The sequence below is a fragment of the Lepidochelys kempii genome, chromosome 2 (assembly GCF_965140265.1).
Source record: "Lepidochelys kempii isolate rLepKem1 chromosome 2, rLepKem1.hap2, whole genome shotgun sequence".
NCBI lineage: Eukaryota > Metazoa > Chordata > Testudines > Cheloniidae > Lepidochelys > Lepidochelys kempii.
Genome location: NC_133257.1, coordinates 49,926,314 through 49,953,328, shown reverse-complemented (window position 1 = coordinate 49,953,328; position 27,015 = coordinate 49,926,314). Strand labels below are relative to the sequence as shown.

Here is a 27,015-nt window from a genome sequence, read left to right as displayed (position 1 = left end):
AGCAATGTGTGTTTTGTCTTCCCTGACCTTGTCCGAGTACCTGCAGTAGCTGGGAGAGTAAAAAATCCCCTGCAGCTCATTTTGTTGTGTGCAGACCTTTTACCAGCTCTTCAATCTTCTTTTTTTTTTTTTTTTTTTTTTTTTTTTTGGCCACTGTGATAGGCTTCATTACTGACACTCGCTACAGTGGCAAGAGGTGATTATTGTGACTGGGATACTCAGGAATGACCATGCTAAATTGACTTTGCACTTCCCATATCAAACATGGTTGTTCTCTAGGCCTTTCCAGTTCCCACCTGCATTTATTTGCCTTGATGTCTAGTTACTAAGTATGCCTCCAGACAGTTTATTCGCATCTCTCTCAAAGTGGCATGCATTTCCCTTTCAAAACCTAAAGGAACGGCATGGAAACAGACCTCAGGGAGAAGTTACTGTTTGTAAGATACCTCATCTGTTTTCCTAGAATCACTTCTTTTTCTCCTTGTACATTTTAGGGTTTTTTCAGTTAGAAGGCTCAGGCAGCAAGAGTCCCACCACCTCATGTTCTCATCCATCAAATGTTTTCATCCCCTGCCTGTTGTTCTTAATTACAGGCCTTTTTGACCCTCCCACTGGGTAACCTAGATGAACACAGAAAGAGGGAAGAGGAAGGCTGCAGATTTGGAGTCCTTGCCTCATTTGAGCCCTAAGAATTATACTAATAGTCATCTAACCACCGAGCTGTTATGCTGTATTAATTTCTTTCCATATGTGCTGCCAGCTTCTTTCATTGCTATGTGTAGGGGCTGTTAATAATAATTCACATTCCCAAATGTACCAAAGACTAGTAGTATGCAAAATGGCATCATATCAGATTTAGAAATAACCTTGCTAAATCCTTTTCATGCATTAACAATTATAGAAATTTGGGGGGCTGGAAACAGTCTTCAAATGTTTTTGACTGTGAAAATAAATTCGTATTACAATAATACCACAAATATTTTAATGAAAGTAATTTTTCTATATGCCAGTTCATTATTGCTTTTTGTGTTCTTTCCACAGAGGTTATGTCTTTGATTATGATTACTACAGGGATGATTTCTACAATCGGTATGTGTGATTTTATTTCTACAGATCCTACACAGTTTTCACTATTTATTTTTAATGCTGTCACATAATTTACTTAGAGAGAGTTTTGGTTTTAATTTTACACAATATTCATTATCTTTATTGCATTTTGGGGAAAAAACTCTCTAGGAATAGACTCAATTTAAGATGAGATTTACAGAAAACCTTGAAGATTCATCCCCTCACTCCCCAGGTCCTCCCATTTCTTCACGTTAAGCAGTTCTGTTGGTGTCCTGACTGTCTGAAAGCTCTTTTTTGAGCTTTTCCTTTACTGAAAAATTAAAGGATGCAAAAGGAAAAGTCTGTGGTTTCTTATCCCTGCAGAGTTCTTCCCCAGTATGATTTCACTGGGATACATTGCAGATGTGGAAGTTCTTTAAGTATGAGGGTTTGAGAAAGTGTTTATCTTGATGTTTATATTTGTGAAATATCTCCTGAGAAATGTGTTCTTTCAGGCCTCTCTCTAGAAAGCTGAAGAGATCTTCCATCATGTAATCATTTGCATATACTATTCTGCGGCAACTGCAGAGGTATAGATTCAGATAGGGTATGCAGAACAGAGGAGGGCCATTTTTTTTATAGCACCTTGCAAGAAGAACAGACCAACAGTGAGTGGGGTGGGCTTAATGCCACCTTTGTGCCCTCCAAATTCTTTCTTGATCAAAATTCTTTCTTGATCCCATCCCTTGGTGTGAGTCAGAGCAGCACCAAGTGTTACTCCAAGTACTACCTACCATAGCTGCCTATTGGACACTCTGGGGCCCACAACATCCAGAGCACAGTGCTCTTTTACCATACCTCTTCCCTCCTATTTATAAGCCTGCCTCCAGCACACACCTACACTAGGGGCAGCAGAGGAGAGTAGTGTGGGGCTGCTCTGCCAGCACTACGCCAGCAGGTGAACCCCTTTATTCAGGGCAAAGGGACCATAGCTGGGACAGAACGGGGCCTGAAATTTTAGGGAGAAAACAAATGAAGTGGTAATGTGTCCTGTAAATCTATATTTTGAAGCATTTTAGAAACAAAGAAATTTTCATCCAATAGGCCACCTATGCAGGTTCCTTTTTGGCCATTTGTTTTGCATCCCTTACTCAATGACCCTAACACCTCAGGCAGCACTGAAGATGGTAGACACCTGGAACTGTGAGCCAGCACCTCATCATACTCCCACTTTATCAGACCCTGGTAATAATAGAGTGACCTCATCCTAAGAGAGGTTCATTTGTGGTGTTTTCACCTTCACCTTCTCTGAATTTCTTCATCGGAGTTGCTATGATGGTACAAGCATTTCACAAAGTACTTTTTTGTGACTGCCCATAAATATAAAGGGAAGGGTAAACCCCTTTAAAATCCCTCCTGGCCAGAGGAAAAATCCTCTCACCTGTAAAGAGTTAAGAAGCTAAAGGTAACCTCGCTGGCACCTGACCAAAATGACCAATGGGGAGACAAGATACTTTCAAAAGCTGGGAAGAGGGAGAGAAACAAAGGGTCTGTGTCGGTCTATATGCTGCTTTTGCCGGGGATAGACCAGGAATGGAGTCTTAGAACTTTAGTAAGTAATCTAGCTAGGTGTATGTTAGATTATGATTTCTTTAAATGGCTGAGAAAAGAATTGTGCTGAATAGAATGACTATTTCTGTCTGTGTGTCTTTTTTGTAACTTAAGGTTTTGCCTAGAGGGATTCTCTGTTTTGAATCTAATTACCCTGTAAGGTATCTACCATCCTGATTTTACAGAGGTGATTCCTTTACTTCTGTTTACTTCTATTTCTATTAAAAGTCTTCTTGTAAGAAAACTGAATGCTTTTTCATTGTTCTCAGATCCAAGGGTTTGGGTCTGTGGTCACCTATGCAAATTGGTGAGGATTTTTACCAAACCTTTCCCAGAAAGTGGGGTGCAAGGGTTGGGAGGATTTTGGGGGGAAAGATGTGTCCAAACTACGTTTCCCAATAAACCCAGTTAGAGTTTGGTGGTGGCAGTGGATATTCCAAGGACAAAGGATAAAATTAATTTGTACCTTGGGGAAGTTTTAACGTAAGCTGGTAAAAGTAAGCTTAGGAGGGTTTCATGCAGGTCCCCACATCTGTACCCTAGAGTTCAGAGTGGGGGAGGAACCTTGACAGTGACTGATTGTCCCCAAGCATGAAAGCTATGTGAGTTCTGCAACCCTACAGTCTACCTTAGGATTCAGTAATGTAGGTGTAATACATGGGTAACAAGAATGATTAGAGGTAAGAAATAAATTACATATGAAGACAGATTGAAAAGATTGAGAGTGTGTAATTTAGAGAAAAGATGATCAAGAGGGGAGGTGATAGAGGTATACAAAATAGTGAGTAATAGAGAGAGAAAGCATGGTGTAGAATTGGGCACTCCTATTTACTATTTCTCTTAATACAAGAGCTAGAAGACATTCTATGTTCTTGCTTAGTTAGCTTCCTAACACAACCAGGCTATTAATCACTAAAGTGCTCTCCTCTGGGCTATTCCAACCCTGTCTTTGCCTTGCAGGTTAACAGGTGTACTCAAGTCCTTTTGATTCAGGTGGTATCCAGTCCCTGACAATGGTTACTCACAGAAATCCCAGATCTTTTCCCCCCAGAGGAGCAGTGTACTCCAATTTAAACTTAAACCCCAATCCTGTATAACAATCACCACTTTTAATAAAGGTTTCAGAGTAGCAGCCTTATTAGTCTGTATCCGCAAAAAGAAAAGGAGGACTTGTGGCACCTTAGAGACTAACAAATTTATTTGAGCATCCGATGAAGTGAGCTGTAGCTCACGAAAGCTTATGCTCAAATTAATTTGTTAGTCTCTAAGGTGCCACAAGTCCTCCTTTTTCTTTTCACTTTTAATTAAAAGGCTTATTTAAGAAAGAATGGAGAGTTAACTAGAAATAAGAGAGAGTGGTGGAAACAAATGGTTATGATACAAAACAAAATCATAAAAAGCAAAGCTGGGTCTACTTTTATTAAGAGTTACCTTTCTTATCTAATAATAGGTTTTCCACTCCAAATTTCAGTCTGTTACAGAGCTGGCCAGCTTCACAGGAGCCAGGATCCAATTTTTCATGAGAACATCTCTGCTCCCCAAGATGTCTCCTCAGTGACAGGATACAGGGTTTCCCCACCCTATGTGAAACCAAAAGAATCTTTTATCTTTATTCATAGACAGGGTGATTGTCTGTTGTAATGTTCCTTTTTTTACCTTCAGGGGGTTTCAGTTGTTTGTGGTTGTCTCTGATGGTTTTCCATTCCTAGTCTTGGGATGGAGCAAGGCTAGACAACTGAGCCTTACATTACACTACCAGCTAACCAGGGCAGAGCGACAACTCCCTCCTGCTTGAATGGGCCATCACCTAGGCATATGATCTGGTGACTAACTTTTACTCCAAGTCCATAAAGCATATTTGCAATATAATTACATTCTTCCTTAAATATTACCCATACATACATCTCACAATGATTATGAATCTTGACATCCCGTTTGCTTTTTTGACTGCCGCTGCACACTGCGTGGACATCTTCAGAGAACTATCCAAAATGACTCAAAGATCTCTTTCCTGATTAGTTGTAGCTAAATTAGCCCCCATCATATTGTATGTATAGTTGGGGTTATTTTTTCCAATGTGCATTACTTTACATTTATCCTCATTAAATTTCATTTGCCATTTTGTTGCCCAATCACTTAGTTTTTTGAGATCTTTATGAAGTTCTTCACAGCCTGCTTTGGTCTTAACTATCTTGAGCAGTTTAGTATTGTCTGCAAACTTTGCCACCTCACTGTTTACCCCTTTCTCCAGATCATTTATGAATAAGTTGAATAGGATTGGTCCTAGGACTGATCATTGGGGAACACCACTAGTTACCCTTCTCCATTCTGAAAATTTACCATCTATTCCTACCCTTCGTTCCTTGTCTTTTAACCAGTTCTCAATCCATAAAACGATCTTCCCTCTTATCCCATGACAACTTAATTTATGTAAGAGCCTTTGTTGTAGGACCTTGTCAAAGGCTTTCTGGAAATCTAAGTACACTACGTCCCTGGATCCCTCTTGTCCACATGTTTGTTGACCCCTTCAAAGAATTCTAATAGATTAGTAAGACATGATTTCCCTTTATAGAAACCATGTTGACTTTTGCCCAGCAATTTATGTTGTTCTATGTGTCTGACAATTTTATTCTTTACTAGTGTTTCAACTAATTTTCTCGGTACTAATGTTAGACTTACCAGTCTGTAATTGCCGGAATCACCTCTAGAACCCTTTTTAAAAATTGGCGTTACATTAGCTATCTTCCCGTCATTGGGTACAGGATGGTCCACTACAGGATATCTTACACCTCCGTTGAAACTTTGTGTACTGGTCACCGCCTCTCAGGAGAGTGACGCACTGGTTGGATCCAATATGGCAAATCATATGATTTATAATTGGGGCCCTACCAATTTCACAGCGGTGAAAAACGTGTCACAGGCCATGAAATAAGCCCTTCCCCATGAAATCTGATCTCTCTCTTGCTGCTGGGAGTGCCCGAGCCAGGGGGCTGCTGGCTGCAAGTCCTGGCTGGGCTTGGGGGGGGGGAGAGGACTTGTCCTCCCCCTGCACGGCTGCTCTCACTTTCACGGGGAGATCAGACCCATCTCGGAGAGCCTCCCCCTGCTGCAGGAAGCTCCAGCCCCAGAGGTTCCTGCAGCTGGAGGAGGTTTGTGGAAGTGGGTCCGATATCCCCCTGCTGCTGGGAGCATCCCAACCAGGGGGTTTCTAGCTGCCAGTCCCTGCTGGGCTGAGGAGAGACCGGACTTATCCTTCCCTTGCATAGCAGTTCTAGGGGAGTGCAACGTGGGGAGATCAGACCCACTTCTGGGTATCTTTTGGGTTGGGACCCCCACAGTTATAACACCATGAAATTTCAGATGTAAACAGCTTAGCTGAAAACATGAAATTGCCCAATCTTAAAACCCTCTGGTCGTGAAACTGATCAAAATGGATCGTTAATTTGGTAGGGCCATATTGATAATAAAGCATACCATATGTACACTAAAAACAGTGTTAACTTTTCAGTGATGAACTGAATACACAGTTAGTTAACTGTGTTGAGAATTGAATATTCACCTTAAGTTGAAGGACTTTGTAATGCATGTGGCACAGGGTTGTAATAAGAGAATATGACACAGCAGGATTAAATGACTGTGGAATTAAGGCACAGATAAGTAAAGGCACTCTGGTCTAGTGGATTAGGCATGTATCAGGCAGAATATACATTAAGAGACCTGAGTTCTAATTCTGGGTCTGGTTCTGATTTGATATTTGACCCTGAGCAAGTCCTTACTCTTTCTGTGTGTCTCTTTCCACATATTTACCTAACTCAGTCACAGGAGATGTGTCATGGTTGCTCTGAAAATGAAGCACTATATAAATATTATTATTATTATTTATTATTATTAGCTATTACTAAAGTTTGAAGGGACTATATAACAGCACTGCACACAGAGAGTAAATGTCTTTTCCTGCTATTTCTGCACAGAGGACTGGAAACTGAGTTTTCATTAGCAGATTTTCCTCCTCAATGTTCCATCGGATTTGGTGTTCACCTCCCGGAGGAACAGGAAGGAAGTTCAGCACACAGAACCTACATATATGCTGAGATCCACCAGAGACCAGGACTGTTTGTAACTTTGTCTCCATTCTACCTCCTGACCACTCCCTTTATCTCCCTCTGAGCCCTTGGCAGCCTGGCTCCCCTAGCAGCAGCAGCTAGCCCCCAAACCCTGCCTAGGGGGCATTACAGCATTCAGGAAACCTCAGACTTTCCATGGTTTGGTGTCCACCATCTTTTGCTGCCCCTTCCCATCCCTCATCACCACCCCTTGCTGCCCCTTCACAACCACAGAAACCAATCACCATAGAGCTGCAAGGGGACTTGCAAGAAGGGGTAAGTTAATATCAATGAGATGGTGAAATCCCCCTGCCCAGATCCTCCAGTTTTTTATCCCCTCCCTAGCTCACGGCTTTTACGTTCTAAATGTGTTTCCTAGGCTTTCTGTCAGCTCTTTATCTCTCTCCCCTTGTCCCCTAACTTGTGCACAGATTAGTGAACTGGTATTGATCCACTGTGTTTAGGATTCAAGGAATTTAATTGGGGAACACTTCATTGTGGGGACTTAGGGAGTATTTTCATTTACTTGATGGGAATTTTTTGAATTCATAGTTGCCATAATGCAGAGGGCCCACACTAGGGTCATCCATTAAAGTAGTCCCAGGAGTTCTGGTGGTTTCAAAGTGTTCCATCTTTTATTTAAAAGTATATATGTCACTCTGTCTTGGACAGGTTCCACTCTTTTAATGCCTTCCTCTGACAGACGCACACGTCTCTCAGTGAAATGTCCCTTACGCAATTGCACGGGTGGTGAAATCCATCATTTGGCAGCATGACACTGTTGCACTATTTTCTTTAATGTTTGGTCTCAGGACTGTTCATCCCCTTTAATGTGTGTGCAGTCTGGAGCTGGAAAACTAAAATCCAAACCATGCATGTAATAAAGGAGCCAAAATGTCATCACGACAAAGTGTGTAGCAGTTATTTGTGCTCAATGAAATGTAGTGGATCTGCAGAGAGCAGGAGATGGATTTTCCATGATGCAAATAACAGCGCTCCATAAAGCATCCCTCATTTAATTACACAAAATCTGAGAGCTATGCACACTGGGCTGTGACTGAAATCAAAATATGGCACTTAATGTGCAGAGGTCCTTGAAATCTAATTTGACTGTGATATGAAGTGATTGATTTGAAAGAGAAATTTCCTTTAAAATAACATGAAAATTTAATTGACAGGATCACCAGGACATGAAACCACATCTCAGGATTTGTAAAACTATTTTTTTTTCTCAGATTGTTTGATTACCATGGTCGTGTCCCACCACCACCTCGTGCAGTGATACCATTGAAGCGCCCTCGTGTGACCATGACAGCAACTCGTAGAGGGAAAGGGGTTTTCTCCATGAAAGGGGGATCGCGATCAACATCTAGTGGGGCATCTTCTTCAGGATCCAAATGTAAGTTGCTTATATCAGTTAGGTTTCAGAGTAACAGAGCTCATGCTCAAATAAATTGGTTAGTCTCTAAGGTGCCACAAGTACTCCTTTTCTTTTTATATCAGTTAGCTTATCTTGGAACTGGCTTTAATAAGGGGAAACTCTTTAACTGTTATCCTGATGGTTACTCTGGTGAAGGTCGTTGCCATCTTCCATTGCAACCCTTTGTTTTAGTCCCTTTATTACTTTGTCTTGGAAAATTGGTTTGGCTTTGAGAATTGCCAGACTTACTCTGAAAGCAAAGAAAAACATTTCTGCAAAGTTTGGAGGAAATCTATTTAATGGCATTTCAGTTACAGATCATTTAAAAATTACCCTGATCGGTAATGTTGACTCTTGTCTAATGTTCATCTTCCTCTATGTCAAAAGTGGCTTGCTCAAACTTTCAATGCCATGAGATCTCCTTGGCATCTCATAGAATCATAGAAATGTAGTGGCTGGAAAAGACCTCAAGAGGTCACCCCACACTGAGGCAGGATTAAATATGCCTAGAACATCCCTGAGAAGTGTTTGTCTAGCCTGTTCTTAAAAACCTCCATTGACAGGAAGCTCATGCACCTGCTATACGTGAAAGAAATAGGCTGTAATTAAGCAACATTATGAAGTATTTTGTTGTTGACAGTTTGAGGCCCAATCCGTCTCCCATGGATTTCAGTGGGAATTATGGGCCCAGTCCTGTTCTCATTGATATCATTAGGATTTTGTTTGCTGTTGACTTCGGGGGAGGGCAGAAGAAGGAGAAGTGCAGGCAAAAGTGTCTTGTTGTTGTTCAAGAGGGTGCACAAAGCAGGGCTGGGCATTCAGAGAATAATCAAAGTAGTTTGTTAGTTGCACTCAGATCAGGGACTTAACTAAGAAAAATAGACTTGACCCACTTCCCTCATCATCACCTCCCAAAACATGCCCTGGGAAATTCACTTACCTCCCCATGTCTCTTCAGCATCCATTTATCTCTTCCCTACCACTCCTGTGGAGTGATAAAGCCCCCTGGAACTTCACTGGAAGAAGAGGAAAAGGGGGATGGGAGTCAGACACTAGACAGCATGGAGGGGCCTAGAGAAAGATCCTCTTAACAGATCTGGACATCACTTAACAACAGCGCACCTAGCGGGGAAAAAACATGAATTCAGCAACAGTACACATGACTGGAAAGTAAAATAAGAAAATGATTACAAACATGACATAATAATGAGATAACATAGTGAGTTTTCCCTGCTTGAACTGCCCCATCCCAATGTGTTTGCCAAAATACGTCCCCGGATGCTAGACACAGAGGCTTACAAATAAATACCTGACTTACCACCATGATGTCCTTGTGTGTGAAAGCATCGACAGGACAGGGCAGGGCACACTCACTATCTCTCACAGAACAGGTGTAGTTCCTTGTACAGGACAGAACCATTGGAGACAGGTAATGGGAGAAACCAATAATGTTAACAGGAAAAATATGTTCTACAGATTCTGGGCCTTGTGTAATAAAACCAGAGAGCAGTGCTGAGCAATGATGGGGAACAACAACAAGCCACAGGCATTGCCCCAGCCTGAGATGGGCATGCAGAGTAATTGGAGTGATTGTGCAAGGACAGCATGAGGTGGTGGATAGGAAGAGCAGACTTTCTCAATTTCTGTCTCCAAACTGTTCATCATTGATTGCTCAAATACCATGACCGATCCATGTCACCCACTGTGAGACTGCCCTCCTTCTGCTCCTTCCTTGCATCCTACTCCCCACTCCCACTACAATGTCCAGAACAGTTCCTGTATAGAACCTCGTGTATCAGGCATTGTGAGGGGGGTGAGGCTAGTGGCATCTCCTAGTCATTAAGTTGTTGGGCCTCCACTTTCCCCCACTCAGATCCAGAAGGAGGTGGGAGGCAGACAGGTTGAAAGTCTGTGGGTAAAGGTGAATAGGGTAAAAAAAATAGGGGTGATATTATAATATGGATCTACTATAAACCACCAAACCAGGAACAGGATGTAGATGAGGCATTTCTAGAACAAACAAAAGAAATATCCAAACACAAGATCTGATTCTACTGGGGGACTTTAACTACCGAGATATCTGTCAGAAACACAAAAATGTCCAGTAAGTTTTTGGAATGTACTGGGGACATCAGTTTCTTCCAGAAAGTTGAAGAAGTCACCAGATGGACAGCCATTTTAGATTTGAATCTGAACAACAGGGAGGAATTGGTAGTGAATCTGAAGGTAGAAGGCAATTTGGGTTAAAGTGATCTTGAAATGATATATTTCATTATTCTAAAGAAAAGGAGGAGTGAGCAGAATAGTCACAATGAACTATAACAAAACAGACTTTCACAATTTTAGAGAACTGGTAAGTAAGGTCCCATGGAAGAAAATCTATGGGGAAAAGGAGTTCAGGAGCATTAGCAGTTTCTCAAGGACAATATTAAAGGCACAACTGCAAAGTATCCTAAGGCGAAAGAAACATAGGAAGAACAGTAAGACACCAATATGACTCCATCAGGTTTAATTACCTGAAAATCAAAAAGAAATCCTACAAGAAGTGGGAATATGGACAAATGGCTAAGGAGGAGTATAGAAGAATAGCTTCTAGCTTCATGTAGGGACAAAACCAGAGAGGCTAAGGCACAAAATGAGATACACCTAGCAAGGGACATAAAAGGCAATAAGAAGAGATTCTTTAAATACATCAGAAGCAAGAGAAAGATGAAGAAACATGTAGGTCCTCCACTTAGTGGGGAAGGAGAGCTAATAACTAATGATACCAAGAAAGCTGAGGTGTGTGATGCCCATTTTGTTTCAGTCTTCACTTAAAAGTTTAATGGTGACCAGATACTCAACCTAGTTAATATTAAAAACAAGGGGGAAAGAATGCAAGCCAAAGTAGGGAAAGAACAGGTTAAAGAACTTAGATAAGTTAGATGTATTCAAGTTGGCAAGGCCTGATAAAATTCATGTTAGGGTACTTAAGGAAGATGCTGAAGCAATCTTGGAACCATTAACAATTATCTTTAAAAACTCATGGAGGTCAGGGGAGGTCCCAGAAGAATGGAGAAGGAAAAAGATAGTACTGATATTTTAAAAGGGGAAACATAGAGGACAAGGGGAATTATAGACCAGTCAGCCTAACTTTGATACCTGGAAAGATACTGGAACAAATTATTAAACAATCAATTTGTAAGCACCTGGAGGATAATAAGGTTATAAGGAACAGCTAACATGGATTTGTGAAGAACAAATCATGCCAAACCAAACTCGTTTCCTTCTTTGACAGGATTACTGGCCTAGAGGATGTGGGGAAGCAGTGGATGTGATTCATCTTGATTTTAGTAAGGCTTTTGACACAGTCCCACATGACACTCTCATAAGCAAATTGTGGTCTGTTATGAAATTACTATAAGGTGGGTGCACAGCTGGTTGAAAGACCATACTGAAAAGGTAGTTACCAATGGTTCGCTGTCAAACTGGGAGAATATATCTAGTGGGGTCCCACAGAGGAGAGTTCTGGGTGTGGTACTATTCAATATTTTCATTAATGATTTGGATAATGGAGTGGGGAGGATGCTTGTAAAATTTCCAGATGACCCCAATCCGGGAGAAATTGCAACACTTTAGAAAACAGGATAAGAATTCGAAAAAACCTTGACAAATTGGAGAATTGGTCTGACGTCAACAAAATGAAATTCAGTAACAACAAATGCAAAGTATTTCACTTAAGAAGGGAAAAATCACATGCACAACTACAAAATAGGGAATAAATGGCTAGGTGATAGTACTGCTGGAAAGGGTTTGGAGGTTATCATGGATCACAAATTGAATTTGAGTCAACAAGTGATGCAGCTGCAAAAAAGGCTAATATCATTCTGGGGTATATTAACAGGAGTGTTGTATGTAAGACGTGGGAGGAAATTGTCCCACTCTACTCGGCACTGGTGAGGCCTCTGCTGGTGTACTGTGTTTAGTTCTGAATGAAAACTGGAGAAAAAGATGTGGACAAACTGGAGTGAGTCCTGAGGAGAGCAACAAAAATGAAAAAAAAAGGTTTAGAAAACCTGATCTGTGAGGAAAGTAAAAAAACTGGGAATGTTTAATCTTGAGAAAAGAAGACTGAGGGGGGATCTGATAAGTCTTCAAATATGCAAAAAGAAAAGGAGTACTTGTGGCACCTTAGAGACTAACCAATTTATTTGAGCATAAGCTTTTGTGAGCTACAGCTCACTTCATCGGATGCATACTGTGGAAAGTGTAGAAGATCTTTTTATATACACACAAAGCATGAAAAAATACCTCCTCCCACCCCACACTCCTGCTGGTAATAGCTTATCTAAAGTGATCACTCTCCTTACAATGTGTACGATAATCAAGTTGGGCCATTTCCAGCACAAATCCAGGGTTTAACAAGAATGTCTGGGGGGGGGTAGGAAAAAACAAGGGGAAATAGGTTACCTTGCATAATGACTTAGCCACTCCCAGTCTCTATTCAAGCCTAAATTAATTCTATCCAATTTGCAAATGAATTCCAATTCAACAGTTTCTCGCTGGAGTCTGGATTTGAAGTTTTTTTGTTGTAATATAGCAACTTTCATGTCTGTAATCGCGTGACCAGAGAGATTAAAGTGTTCTCCGACTGGTTTATGTATGTTATAATTCTTGACATCTGATTTGTGTCCATTTATTCTTTTACGTAGAGACTGTCCACTTTGACCAATGTACATGGCAGAGGGGCATTGCTGGCACATGATGGCATATATCACATTGGTGGATGTGCAGGTGAACGAGCCTCTGATAGTGTGCCTGATGTTATTAGGCCCTGTGATGGTGTCCCCTGAATAGATATGTGGGCACAGTTGGCAACGGGCTTTGTTGCAAGGATAGGTTCCTGGGTTAGTGGTTCTGTTGTGTGGTATGTGGTTGCTGGTGAGTATTTGCTTCAGGTTGGAGGGCTGTCTGTAGGCAAGGACTGGCCTGTCTCCCAAGATTTGTGAAAGTGTTGGGTCATCCTTCACTCAACCCAACCAAAGGATATTCTGTAAGGAATCAAAATGCAGATAGAGCAGATCTCCTCTAGTATTGCCCTCATTTTTCATTGCTATAGTGTACATTATGAGAAGTTAGTATAGGAGCATGCAATTTCTTACTTGTCTGCACTGATAGTCTAATATGAATTGGCTTCTTGGATTTTCTTTGCCTCAGAAGGATAAATTATTTTAGTTGAGGGTTTTTTTCTACACCACAACATTGCCGTATTCCCTATTCCAAGAAATTCCATTCCAGGAAATAGTGCATTGTGGCAAAAATCAAGATTTTAATAGCTCCCACTATAGATCAGGGCACCTAAACTTTGTCCAATTATGGGCCACATTGGCAACTTGCTATGAGCCCGAGGTCCATGCCACGTGTATAAAATGAAGCAAATTGCAGCACCCCTATATTTTTAATACGGAGGTGCAGCTCAAGGACTCTAGATCCCAGCATGCTGTGCTCTAATGTAGTGCCAATCTTTAAAAAAGGGAAGAAGAAGGATCCAGGGAACTACAGGCCAGTCAGCCTCACCTCAGTCCCTGGAAAAATCATGGAGCAGGTCCTCAAAGAATCAATCCTGAAACACTTGCATGAGAGGAAAGTGATCAGGAACAGCCAGCATGGATTCACCAAGGGAAGGTCATGCCTGACTAATCTAATTGCCTTTTATGATGAGATTACTGGTTCTGTGGATGAAGGGAAAGCAGTGGATGTATTGTATCTTGACTTTAGCAAAGCTTTTGACACGGTCTCCCACAGTATTCTTGTCAGCAAGTTAAGGAAGTATGGGCTGGATGAATGCACTATAAGGTGGGTAGAAAGCTGGCTAAATTGTCGGGCTCAACGGGTAGTGATCAATGGCTCCATGTCTAGTTGGCAGCCGGTATCAAGTGGAGTGCCCCAAGGGTCGGTCCTGGGGCCGGTTTTGTTCAATATCTTCATAAATGATCTGGAGGATGGTGTGGATTGCACTCTCAGCAAATTTGCGGATGATACTAAACTGGTAGGAGTGGTAGATACGCTGGAGGGGAGGGATAGGATACAGAAGGACCTAGACAAATTGGAGGATTGGGCCAAAAGAAATCTGATGAGGTTCAATAAGGATAAGTGCAGGGTCCTGCACTTAGGACGGAAGAATCCAATGCACCGCTACAGACTAGGGACCGAATGGCTAGGCAGCAGTTCTGCGGAAAAGGACCTAGGGGTGACAGTGGATGAGAAGCTGGATATGAGTCAACAGTGTGCCCTTGTTGCCAAGAAGGCCAATGGCATTTTGGGATGTATAAGTAGGGGCATAGCGAGCAGATCGAGGGACGTGATCGTTCCCCTCTATTCGACATTGGTGAGGCCTCATCTGGAGTACTGTGTCCAGTTTTGGGCCCCACACTACAAGAAGGATGTGGATAAATTGGAGAGAGTCCAGCGAAGGGCAACAAAAATGATTAGGGGTCTGGAACACATGACTTATGAGAAGAGGCTGAGGGAGCTGGGATTGTTTAGTCTGCAGAAGAGAAGAATGAGGGGGGATTTGATAGCTGCTTTCAACTACCTGAAAGGGGGTTCCAAAGAGGATGGCTCTAGACTGTTCTCAATGGTAGCAGATGACAGAACGAGGAGTAATGGTCTCAAGTTGCAGTGGGGGAGGTTTAGATTGGATATTAGGAAAAGCTTTTTCACTAAGAGGGTGGTGAAACACTGGAATGCGTTACCTAGGGAGGTGGTAGAATCTCCTTCCTTAGAGGTTTTTAAGGTCAGGCTTGACAAAGCCCTGGCTGGGATGATTTAACTGGGAATTGGTCCTGCTTCGAGCAGGGGGTTGGACTAGATTACCTTCAGGGGTCCCTTCCAACCCTGATATTCTATGATTCTATGATTCTATCTTGATTCAAGTGGCCTTCAGAGGTCTATACTTGTGTATTAGGCCATGATCCAACTCCCACAAAAGTCAGTAAAAGGGCTCCTAGTGATTTTAATGAGCTTTGGATTGGGCTCTTAATCTTGAAGAGACCAGTAGGCTGCTTTATTAAAAGTACTAAGGCCACATTTTTGCAACCCTGCATTAGATTTTCAAACTCTCTCACGGTTGCATATGAATTACAGTTGCAAAATCTTTCACATGCTTGAATAAATTACAGAAAAATATTCTTTTTGTGTGCAGCACACATGAAAATAAACAGGGGAAATCAAAAGTTTTTAAAAAAGAGACAGGTCTACAGTATATAGACTTTGACACTTGATTTCCCCTTAGAATTACTTCCCTTTTTTTACAGGTCCAACCAGCACATCCATAAAGGTGGAGACATTATTTTGTTGACTTGGACAGAAATGTAATCAGCTTATTGTAAGGTGTTTATCAGGAAAATATCCAGGCAGTTCCCTCAGGGGCTTCAAGTTTGAAAGCAGAGAATGTGTTTTTCTGTTGCTTCTTTTCCACTGTACAGAAAAATTGTGTTGATTGACATGTAGGATAAAGCAATGAATTGCTTTATTGCTATTAGTTCTTGTCATTTAATCCACACTTCTTGAATTAATTAGTTATTATTTCTAATTGTAATATATATTTATTTTATTATTATTTAAGTGGCAAGTCTCTTTACCAGTGAGCAACATCATTTTTTTGCTTGATTTTTTTTTTTTAATTCAAAGTCAAGTCAGGGCTAAGGTGCAGAATCAATTATGTCAAAATCATGTTGGCTGTTCTTGTGAGGGTTCATCACGTACTAGCAGAAATCTCATGAAATCAGCTGCCCTAATTGACTTTTACCATATTGGGCAGAAATCTCACCAGAAAAACAATTCCTGCAAGATTTCATCCATACTAGAACTGGAACCAAAAAATAGGCTCTTTCAGGGGCTGGGCTTACCGGTAGTATAATCTAGCAGTTAAGCCACTGGGCTTCTACTTTCCCTTGACTCCAGTGCCTCTTGTCAGCAACCACTCCAACACTGTGATGGCTTGCATCTTGGTAGGCAGTGACTCAGCCTTCCAGCCAGGTCACCAATTCAGAATGTCCTCTTCCAGGGTAACAGAGATCAAAAAAACATTTAGAGTCCCACATCCTCCCAACAATGAGAGCCTTAAGTTCATCTCCTGATCCCTGTATGTAGCTTGTCCTCGCCTCAGGGCTTTCAGGGTCTCAACCATCTCCTTACTCCTGAGGGGGCATTGTGGAAGGGTGGTTAATGTACCGTCAGTGGGTGGTAGAGGAGCCTATGCTCTCCCAATCAAGGCCCTGTGAGAGGCAACAGTATCAAGCACCCTGGAAAGGCTCAAGGCTGCTTCCCTGGGACACTTCCTACCACTTCCCTCCCAACAAAGTCTCAAAGGCCAACATAAGAAAGCAAAAGAAAATGACTGAGCCTTCAGCTGGTACCCTCTTCCTGACAGTGAAGGCTTCTGCAGTTCTCCTGTGCAGGTACTGTCAGGATAGGCCTGTCCTCCTTCTCTGCCTGTCCCCTTCTGACCTGTCTGGCTCCTTTTGAAGCTCCTCCTCCAGCTAGAGCAGGCTCTTCAGGTGCCGGGGTTTGGAGTCACCTTCACCCAGAACTGCTCCTTAACCCTTTCAGTTCCAATGTGTGGCTTATACGCCGCATCACACAGGTCCATACCAATAACTGTCGGCATGGCTTTACATCAAGGCTTCAAAGAACCCCTCTCTGGAATTCAGAGGTTTGGATTAGGTCTGGTTTGGGGCTGGTTCTGAATACAGTGAACCCTATAGAGAATCTTATTGTGGACTCATGGAATGCAGTAGTAACATTATAAATAAATGAAGTAATTGTCATAAACACAAATTCCTATACTCCCCACAAGGGGCAGCCTTGCCCATTAGTCACTGTACGTGCAAAAATAATGGAAACAGCCATTATAACTGCAGTGAATTCTTCTCTAGCAAGTATTAGAAGTCTGAGCTCCCAGATTGGTCTTCCAACACAAAATAAGCTTGGTGAATTTGCATCCTTTTCTGAATATATTTGACCTAAATTTAATTGACCATATTTTTCTCTTTTCTTTTTCTAGCCTTTTGATTTAAAATTGTTCCATATTAGCAAGAAGGTGCTCATAAAATGGACCACATAACTGGTAGTGTTACATGTATGTTAACAGTATGAAGAAGCAGATGGAAATTGTTCTATTGGCTAAATGGCAAACTTTTTTTTCTGATGGAAAAATAGATTCAGAAGCTTTTCAAGTATGGTATTTCTTTTTTCTAAAATGCCAAACAGGCAGAAAATACTAAACCGATTTCTCTCTACTGCATTTATGAATGGATAGTAGGTATTTAAGAAGAGACCTCTTATATCAAGCTATACCTTTAAATGGGTGAATTCATTTGGACTATATAGTTTACGTTTGGCTTCATCAGCTAACCCATTTTTGCACTGAAGTCTAAAGTACTGTAATTAGATAAAATGTTTTATACTAACCTGGAGGGGGGTTATATAAAAATATGACATATTTCTATACAAAGAAATCTGAATCATAGTTTGGAGGCGAATCAATTTGTAGTTATGGTAGGCAATGTTTTCCAAATATTGGGCAATTCAACAATATCACTTCCATTTCTAAATATGTAATTGACATCCACCTTAATCCTCTGTTTTGAGCCGAGTGCAGGCTGTCACTTATACCTCCACATTTTTATGAGGAAAAATAAATACCGGCAAAGAACTTTTCCTCATTGCAGAGGAAAGGAATTGTTTTAATAGTGTTTTGCACAAGCACAAACTAATATAAAAACCAAATAAGCTATTCCATTATTTTTTATCCTCGTATTTGAAAGCAGATAAATATGTTTGAAAATATGTAATTGTAACTGCAGTATCTTATGTCTGTAAAAAACTTTTTTGCTTGGATGAGTCCTTATTAGAAAAAAATCAGAAAGATGGGACTTTTATTCGAGAGTTTAAAAAAAGTAGGAGCTAGCCGTCTATGTCCGCTGTAACACACAAATCTTAATTGTAATGCTTTAATGCGTTACATTTTCTTCTATATATGAACACTAGGCCTGTTCTTCTCTCACACCAGTTTTTATAACACTGTAATTCCATCAGCTTCTAGGGAATTATTCCAGGTAGACACTAGTGAAATGTAACTGAGAGCAGAATTTAATCACCAGGGTCAGAGAATCAAAGGCCTGCACAAATCCCTGCAAATCAGAAGTCCATGCAAATCAAACACCTGTCTCCCTTTTCCCCTACACACACACCCACGAGTGGTTGTATGGCAAAGGTTGCTTTTGTTGCGCATTTGAAAAATGTGGCCTTTGTCTTTTTCTATTATCTTGTCCTTTTTTGTTTAATATTGACCTGAAATGAGTGCTGTGGTAATGGAACATTTAGATTCAGCTCCATTGCCTCAGGTAAAGTTTGAGAAAATGGGTTTGGCACCAGGGAGTCCTGTAAGGCTGAGGGGAAGGAGTTCTCCCACTGCAGGCAACAAGTAGCAGTAGGGCTCATCCATGGCTGCTATTGCAACTTCAGAGTTTTACTGCTAGATTCACAGAGTTGTCCGGGCCCGCCTCCCACCACATTCTTCCTCCCAAACCTGGCAGTACACAGGGAGCCCCTGTGGAGCTGAGTTCTGTGGCATGGGTTGAGTGGTGGCACAACGTGCATGCCCTGTCATCCTGCACCAACCTCCCCACTGCACAATGGGGACAGATTAGGTGCGTCTTTTTTAGGTTGGAACTACATATCAAGGGTTTCTTCTGATGTCTATTCCGACTTTTTCATTCTTAGGTTTGTCAAGCCTGCCACTTCCCAATCAGGAAGCACTTCAAAACTGCTGCTTGGCCATGTTAGGTCCATCTCCAGCTGGCTGCGGCAGACACACAGCATTCCCTGTTGGGAAAATTCACACCGTATCAGCTTGGAATACCTACTGCTTCTTCAATCCACTATTAATAGAAACATACCCCTTCTCCCTCAAGGGAAGCAATAGCATTTGCTCATACAAGTTGTCAGAACCTTAACATTTTGTTACAACATTTGGGTATTGGGTAAACCCATGACCCTTTTTGCGGGGGGGGGAATGTTTTAAGCCCTGTGAAAAATGCTGCAGAGTAATAGGAAGGACCACTTTTGGGGTAACTGCTGTATTTTCAGCTGGCTGAATAGCATGGCCTGAAAACCCCTAGATTAAAACAAGGCCACAGAGGCTGCTGAAGCCTCTATAATAATAGTAATATGCTATATTCTATCCTTGTTATCGGGATTTAACTGAACAAAGCTCAGAAGGCTCAGAAGTTTAGATCAGATAAGTACCCAGTACCCAGACCCACAATAAGCTTTCCAGTGGTCCAGAATCTATCTGTGGCAGGGTCAGACAGATGCACATCATATTCCCTCCAGTCCCATGGAGTTAAGGGTGGAAGGGTAATACAGCCCAATTATAACAATATTACAACTAGAACTGCTCTGAACTACCACCCCCTCACTCTTTGGGATAAGGACCCCCTTTTGCCTTCAGAAGCCTTAACAATATGACTCCTTTGGAGCTATGTGGCAAAGGTGGGGATAGGTCACCAGAGATCTAATGGTGGCATGGAAGAATGAGACCTTTGTAGAGATCCCATATAATTTCTTCCGACAGGAGGCAGACAACTGAACCCATAGTTTGGAGCTTCTCCTCAGTCTACGAAACTGGGCTAGAAATTCCATGGGAATAGATTTGTTTATGAGGTCTCCAATACTTCCTGTTTCTGATGAAGCCAGAATACCTCCATGAACAGTCCTTCCTGTTAGATCAGTACTTCTTCTTACAAGCCCAGCTGGAAGCAGGGCATGCAAGGGTGCACATAAATGAAAAATAAATTACTGCAAACACTTTGGAACGTCACTTGAGTCTTAATTTATTAGAATTGACTTGCCAGTCCCTAGACATGATCACAAAAATAGTATTCTTATATTTTATCTGCAGTGGGGAAAAGTACAAGAAGTTACTATGAACTGAAAGTTTTAACAAGCAATAATACTCAACACCACCTTTTGCGATAAAGCCGTTGACTGGGACAAAACATTATGTCCTTGGCTGCTCCAGCATTTGTTACTATTTAGTCTTGTTGAAAAATACCTACTGCAGTGGAGGGACTCTTTATTATTATTTATTATTAGAAAATTGCACTGCAAAATACCATTACTAAATTGTAAATTGCCTGTCATGTTTGAATCATTCCCTGCATTTGAATCTACATCACATCATAGGTTTATTGTCACTGAATATGACTTGCATTTGCCAAGACTGAATCTGATCTAGCCTTAACTGTTTTGTCGCAAACATTTATTACTGAGTTACACCCCCTACATGATCTGCCGTCACTCAAGATTTAGTACCATGCATTCTACTAGGATTCCACATTTGTAACTGACAAAATTGGTTTTAAACACTCATTCACCAAAAGAACTGAAAGAAATCAGAGTGTAGTGATATTAGGAAGCATACTTTGAGCTATGTTTACCAGGGAATGGGACAGAATATATTCAGATGCGTCTTTGGGGTGAAATTGTTGTATCTTTCATGTTTTCTGCCTTTTTTGTTTTCCTTCCTCAGTAAAATCAGATGAGTTGCAAACAATCAAGAAGGAATTAACCCAAATCAAAACAAAAATTGACTCCTTGCTAGGGAGACTGGAGAAGATTGAAAAACAGCAGAAGGCTGAAGCAGGTAGGTGAAAATGATTTTTAGCCACAGACAGCTCATTAAGAGATTAATTAAACCAGGGCATAGTTATCACTCAAACTGACAAAACACAGAGAAAATAAAAGCTTTACAGACATTTTGCTACATAATGTAGAGTCAGAATGAAGGTAAATTAAACCACAATTTGGACTGATGGAATAAGATTTTAATATCTTTCACCAAAATAATTTCAAGAATGTGTTCTGTAGTACAGTAGCGCAAAAAAAAAACGGTTTTCCAACTAGCTCTTCAGGAACCAAAGATGCATTATAGAAAAGAATTTTTAGAGTGACAAATACATTCTTGAACATGTAAAAGTAATTTACCTATTGTCTATATTAGAAAATATTGCCTCAATATAGCTACACTGAGGTAGTTACGCCATGCAAATCCTCAATATAGACCTGCTGCACCAGTGTAAAGCAGGGAATGTTCTAGTTCTGAATCAGCTTACCCCCAGTTTGAGACAAGCCTTTAGATTTACAAAAGATTGCAGTTTAATGATCTATGTATTACACTGTTAGTGCAGTAATGAAATGTCATTAGAAAGTTAGTCATATTTTCATGATGCTGCACTGAAAATTAGCCACATAATTCCTATCAACGCCAATGGTACTTTCTTAGCTAATTCCTTACACGTCACACCAACCAGCTGTGTATTGTGTGTACATCACAGTCTTTATTAATTAGAAGCTAGTTATAATCAATCACAAACAACCCTACATATAGGGTTAGTTCCTTAGCTGGTGTAGATCCATAATTTGGCCCATAAAAATCAGGTTCTTTTTCAAATCTCTTTTTCAAATCTATGACAGATAGTAAATATAGAGCTTGATATATCTTTATAGGAGAAGTGTGCACAACATGTATTAATTATGGTTTACATTAAAATTTAAAGTATGCAGTGGTGCTGTAGCCATGTTGGTCCCAGGATAGTAGAGCGACAGGGTGGGTGAGGTAATATCTTTTATTGGACCTACTTCTTTGGGTGAGAGAGACAAGCTTTCAAAGCTCTTCTTCAGTTCTGGGAATGTACTCAGAGTGTCATGGTGTTAAATACAAAGTAGAAAAGATTATTTAGCATAAGTAAATAACACATATTTCCAGGAAACATTCAAGTGAAATGGCTGGTTAACCCCTCTTCAGTCATATAGGAATAAGGGGATGGGAGGAAGTTTGGAGAGGGGGGTCTTAAGTGGGTTATATACTGTTTTAATGAGCCATAAATCCAGTGTCTCTATTCAGTCCAGGATTTTTAGTATCTAGCAAAGTTATGAATTTATGCTCCCAGGGTCGTCTTTTGAAGGTGTTGCACGGGTTTCCTTTGAGAATGAGGACTGAGAGGTCAGATATAGAGTCATCATTTTGTCAGAGGTGATATGGTTTTTGTCTTTTTTATCATTTTTCTCTGTGACTTCATTCAAGAGCATAGTGATTGTCTCATTTCACCTACATACTTATAATTGGGGCATTTAATGCCCTGGATGAGGTACCTCACATGTGTAGAAATCATGGATCTTTATCTTGAAAGGTGTGTCATGGGGATGTTGATCATTGTAACAGTGGAGATATGTCTACAGGTTTTGCATCTGTTGTTCTGGCAGTGTCTGGTGCCGCTTTGAGTTGGTATGTCCTGGTTTGTGGGGAGCTTGCTTCTGATGATGAGCTTGGAGAGGTTGAGGGATTAGTTGAAGGCCAGAAGAGGGGGTTCAGGAAAGATTTCTTTCAGGATGTTGTCTCCATCTAGTATGGATTGTAATTGTTGGATGATACCGTGCATGGAGTCAACAACCACCACACATCCATGAAACTCTCTCTAGAACATTCCCCATCCCCATCCCACACTCCATGACTGGAGAGGTGTTAACATACGACTTCACCTTGAATGGTACCTTGAAATATAAGTTAACTACTTATGCTAAACAATCTCTTCCACCTTGTATTTAGCTGTGACATTCTGAGTTCATTTTCCAGACCTGATAAAGAGCTCTGTGTAAGCGCAAAAGCTTGTCTGTCTCTCACCAACAGAAATTGATCCAATAAAAGATATTAACTCACCCACTTTGTCTCATTAAAATTTTAAGCAAATTAGATAAAAGTTGGTGATATATTCAGAGAATATGTAGTTGTACAGCACCCAAATGAATCACTGGTCTATGGAAATGAGTTGAGATGGCATATCCCCACTTCAGGGAGCTTTTATATAAAACCCATTACTATGCAAAACAAGCCACATGTCACTGGACTTTGAGAACCAATTTGCACTTTTGCTAAAAGGATTGTAATGTGGTCATTTAAATATAAATCAGCTGAAAGAGAAAATGTTGATTCATATTGAATCATACTATTATATCTCCCAAAGTACTGCAATGAATACCCTTCATAGAGCTCTCTTGATAAGAGGGTAGGAAATGGATACAGTGATCCAGATTTTCCATTAAATTCAGTGGAATTATTCTGGATTTACATGGATATAACTAATACTACAATCTGGCCCAATAATTTTTAAATGTTTTAAAACACTAAGGTGCAGAGCCTGTCCCCTTGCTCTCCATTCCTTCCACCAGGAAGGTGGGAGGGGAGAAAGATTCTTGGAGTCTACACAAGGGATCTGCAGAATGGTTCCATTGTTGTTCTGTGGTCTGATGAGAGAATTCCTTTCCTTCATAGAATCATAGAAGATTAGGACTGGAAGAGACCTCAGGAGGTCATCTAGTTCAACCCCCCGCTCAAAGCGGGACCAATACCAACTAAATCATCCCAGCCAGGGCTTTGTCAAACCAGGCCTTAAAAACCTCTAAGGATGGAGACTCCACCACTTCCCTAGGTAACCCATTCCAGTGCTTCATCATCCTCGTAGTGAAACAGTGTTTCCTAATATCCAGCCTAGACCTTCCCCACTGCAACTTGAGAACATTGCTCCTTGTTCTGTCATCTGCCACCACTGAGAACAGCTGAGCTCCATCCTCTTTGGAACCCCCCCTTCGGATAGTTGAAGGCTTCTATCTAATCCCTCCTCACTCTCTTCTGCAGACTAAACAAGCCGAGTTCCCTCAGCCTCTACTCGTAAGTCATGTGCCTCAGCCCCCTGATCATTTTTGTTGCCCTCCGCTGGACTCTCTCCAGTTTGTCCACATCCTTTCTGTAGTGGGGGACCCAAAATTGGACAGAATACTCCAGATGTGGCCTCACCAGTGCCAAATAGAGGGGAATAATCACTTCCCTCGATGGCAGTGCTCCTACCAACACAGCCCAATAAGCTGTTAGCCTTCTTGGCAGCAAGGGCACACTGCTGACTCATATCCAGCTTCTCATCCACTGTAATCTCCAGGTCCTTTTCTGCAGAACTGCTGTGTAGTCAGTCGGTCCCCAGCCTGTAGCGGTGCATGGGATTCTTCCATCCTAAGTGCAGGACTCTGCACTTGTCCTTGTTGAACTTCACCAGATTTCTTTTGGCCCAATTCTCTAATGTGTCTAGGTCACTCTGGACCCTATCTCTCCCCTCCAGCATATCTACCACTCCCCCGAGCTTAGTGTCATCTGCAAACTTGCCGAGGGTGCAATCCATCCCATCATGCAGATCATTAATAAAGATATTGAACAAAACCGGCCCCAGGACCGACCCCTGGGGCACTCCGCTTGATACCAGCTTCCAACTAGACATCGAGCCATTGATCACTACCCATTGAGCCTGACAATCTAGCCAGCTTTCTATCCACTTTATAGTCCATTCATCCAGTCCATAGTTTTTTAACTTGCTGACAAGAATACTGTGGGAGACCGTATCAAAAGCATTGCTACTGTCCAGATATATCACGTCCACTGCTTTCCCCATATCCACAGAGCCAGTTATCTCCTCATAGAAGGCAATCAGGTTGGTCAGGCATGACTTTGCCTTGGTGAATCCATGCTGATTGTTCCTGATCACCTTCCTCTCCTCCAAGCACTTCAAAAAGTGTGTATCCAGTGCAGAACTGTCCAGTACAAAGATGGTGTCTCTTGGCTCCATGCTGGGATGAGGATTGGGGCATAACTTTGTTATTAAGAAAAGAGAGAGCGCGTGTACATTTGGTTGCAATTTTTTAATTTTAATTTTTTTTCATGAACTTACATTGCCATTCAGAAGGATATTCTAAGGACTTGAAGTTATTCCTTTTGAGGAATGATACACGTTAGAATCTGAATTCAGTGTTTTTACTGAACTTATTCACTGACTAACCAGGGGATAAATTCACCTTGCAAATTTCGCTAGTGTTCTTTTCTTTATTGTTACCAATATCCTGAAATTTTTAATATTTGAAAACAGAAAAGAGAAATTGAGGGTAAAAGATTGCCTTGTGGTTTTATATCCCAATGGTTGTGCACAGTTTACATTCCCTTTTGCATAAGTTCTTTAGATTCACTTTAAATACAAATAGTATAAGAGAGAAGGAGGTGTTTTTACTTTAGTCTTTCAACCAAGAATCGATGTCACGCTTGTCAATCTCAGCTATGGGCTCAGGTTGGAAACTCAAACTCTACAAGTGATAAATGTTGTGTTTTAATACTGTGGATTGCTGCAAATTGTGTCTCTAATAACTAATACTTATTTGGAAGCTTCTATAAAACTGGATCTATTTGGTAGAGCAAATAACTCTGAAAGCTCAATAGCTAGAGTTTATAGAGAGGAAAACTGAATGTTTAGTGTGTCTCATTTGTTGGTGGAAATTAGGAGAAGGAAGCCACAACAGAGCAGTGGCTGACTGCTCTGATTCAGTAAGATGGCAGCAGGAGAGTATTTTTTTCTGTCTATACAAAGACCAAGATTTTCAACAATGAGTGCCTAAAGTTAGGGTCTGAGGTGTGGATTTTCAAAATATCCTAAAAGTTTTAAGTATCCAATATAATGGGAGTTGGACACTTAAATCCTTAGGCATCTTTGAAAATCCTATCCCTAAGTTCTTACTTAGACACTTTAAAAAGTGGCCTGATTTTCAAAAGTGCTAAGCTCCCAACAACTCTCATCAAAATATATCACAAACATAATGCTAGCACCCATTTTTGAAAGTCTTGACCAAAGTGTGGTTTTCCTGTCTCTTTTATTATGTATATGCTGTCATTCAACTCCTTATTTTATAATGTCCTGTCCTTCTTTTACATACATATCCAATAGATTTTGTTAGGTTTAAGAATACTTTTATCATATTTCCCTCACCTTTATATTTGCTGTTTATAATTTTAAGACACTAAATTAAGTAAGCAGGGAAAAAGTTCAATATGACTTTCATAAAGGCAGTGAGACAAAATGCAGTGCTGCATATAAAAAGGATTAAAATTTCCACTGCTTCTTATCTGCTGTTTGTCTTTACGATTTCCATTATTCATTCTGAGCAGGAGCTCACATTGCCTGTTCATGCTGTTTAATATCTTATGCATAAAGTTTGTCTTCTGAAATTTCCAGCCTTTCAAGACATTCTCTTCCTTAGCACAGATCTTGAAATGAGGAAGAGCAGAAGCAATGCTTAAGCAAATTAAAAAGGTTTTAGGTTGTTACCATTTGTTGGTAGCACTACAAGTGTGTACCAAAAGACTGTTGAATCAAATGCCATAGCAGAAATTTGGCTGATACTATAGCTTATCCTCACATCACTAGTTATAACTATGAAGCTGTTATACTGATAAACATTGAATATTTTATAAAGCTCCAGGGCTGGTTTTTGCACTAACAATCTGTACAACCACATTGATTTCAAAGAGGGATACCTATGATGTTCCTTAATTCTTTGAGTTCAAGATTCTTTCTGTAAAGATGTTAGGTTTAAGGAAACAAAGCCTTATTTATTCTGAAGCTTTAGCAAGCACAATTTGAGAGGGAGAGGGGTCAAAGGCTAACAAGACTGAAGAGATTAAAACAAATGTGTATATACAGAGGGAGAATCTAGTGCTGTCTTTGCTTAAGATTATGTGATACATAACAGTGTCAGGTGTTTTGAGTACTAGGTATGGCATGTAATAATTTAAAGTAGAAACCATAATGTGTTCATAAAGCTGAAAGATATATAACTTCACAGCCAATTTCAGATTCATTCACTGTGTAACAAGATATGAGATGAGCTTTCTGGTAATATAAAACAGTCAGTTTAGAAAAG

At 40.8% G+C, this 27,015-nt stretch overlaps 1 protein-coding gene across 27 annotated transcripts in view; it reads left to right on the top strand.

The window, feature by feature from the left end:
* RALYL (RALY RNA binding protein like) overlaps positions 1-27,015 on the top strand; it is a 612,319-nt gene that overhangs the window by 547,184 nt on the left and 38,120 nt on the right. For 25 of the 27 annotated variants that reach the window (XM_073330706.1, XM_073330686.1, XM_073330701.1 and 22 more), the window contains 3 exons: positions 1,042-1,089; positions 7,997-8,160; positions 20,759-20,872. In XM_073330706.1, coding sequence (XP_073186807.1) covers positions 1,042-1,089; positions 7,997-8,160; positions 20,759-20,872 — 326 coding nt within the window. The remainder of the gene's footprint in view (positions 1-1,041; positions 1,090-7,996; positions 8,161-20,758; positions 20,873-27,015) is intronic. The other 2 variants (XM_073330685.1, XM_073330683.1) reach the window with 1 other exon arrangement.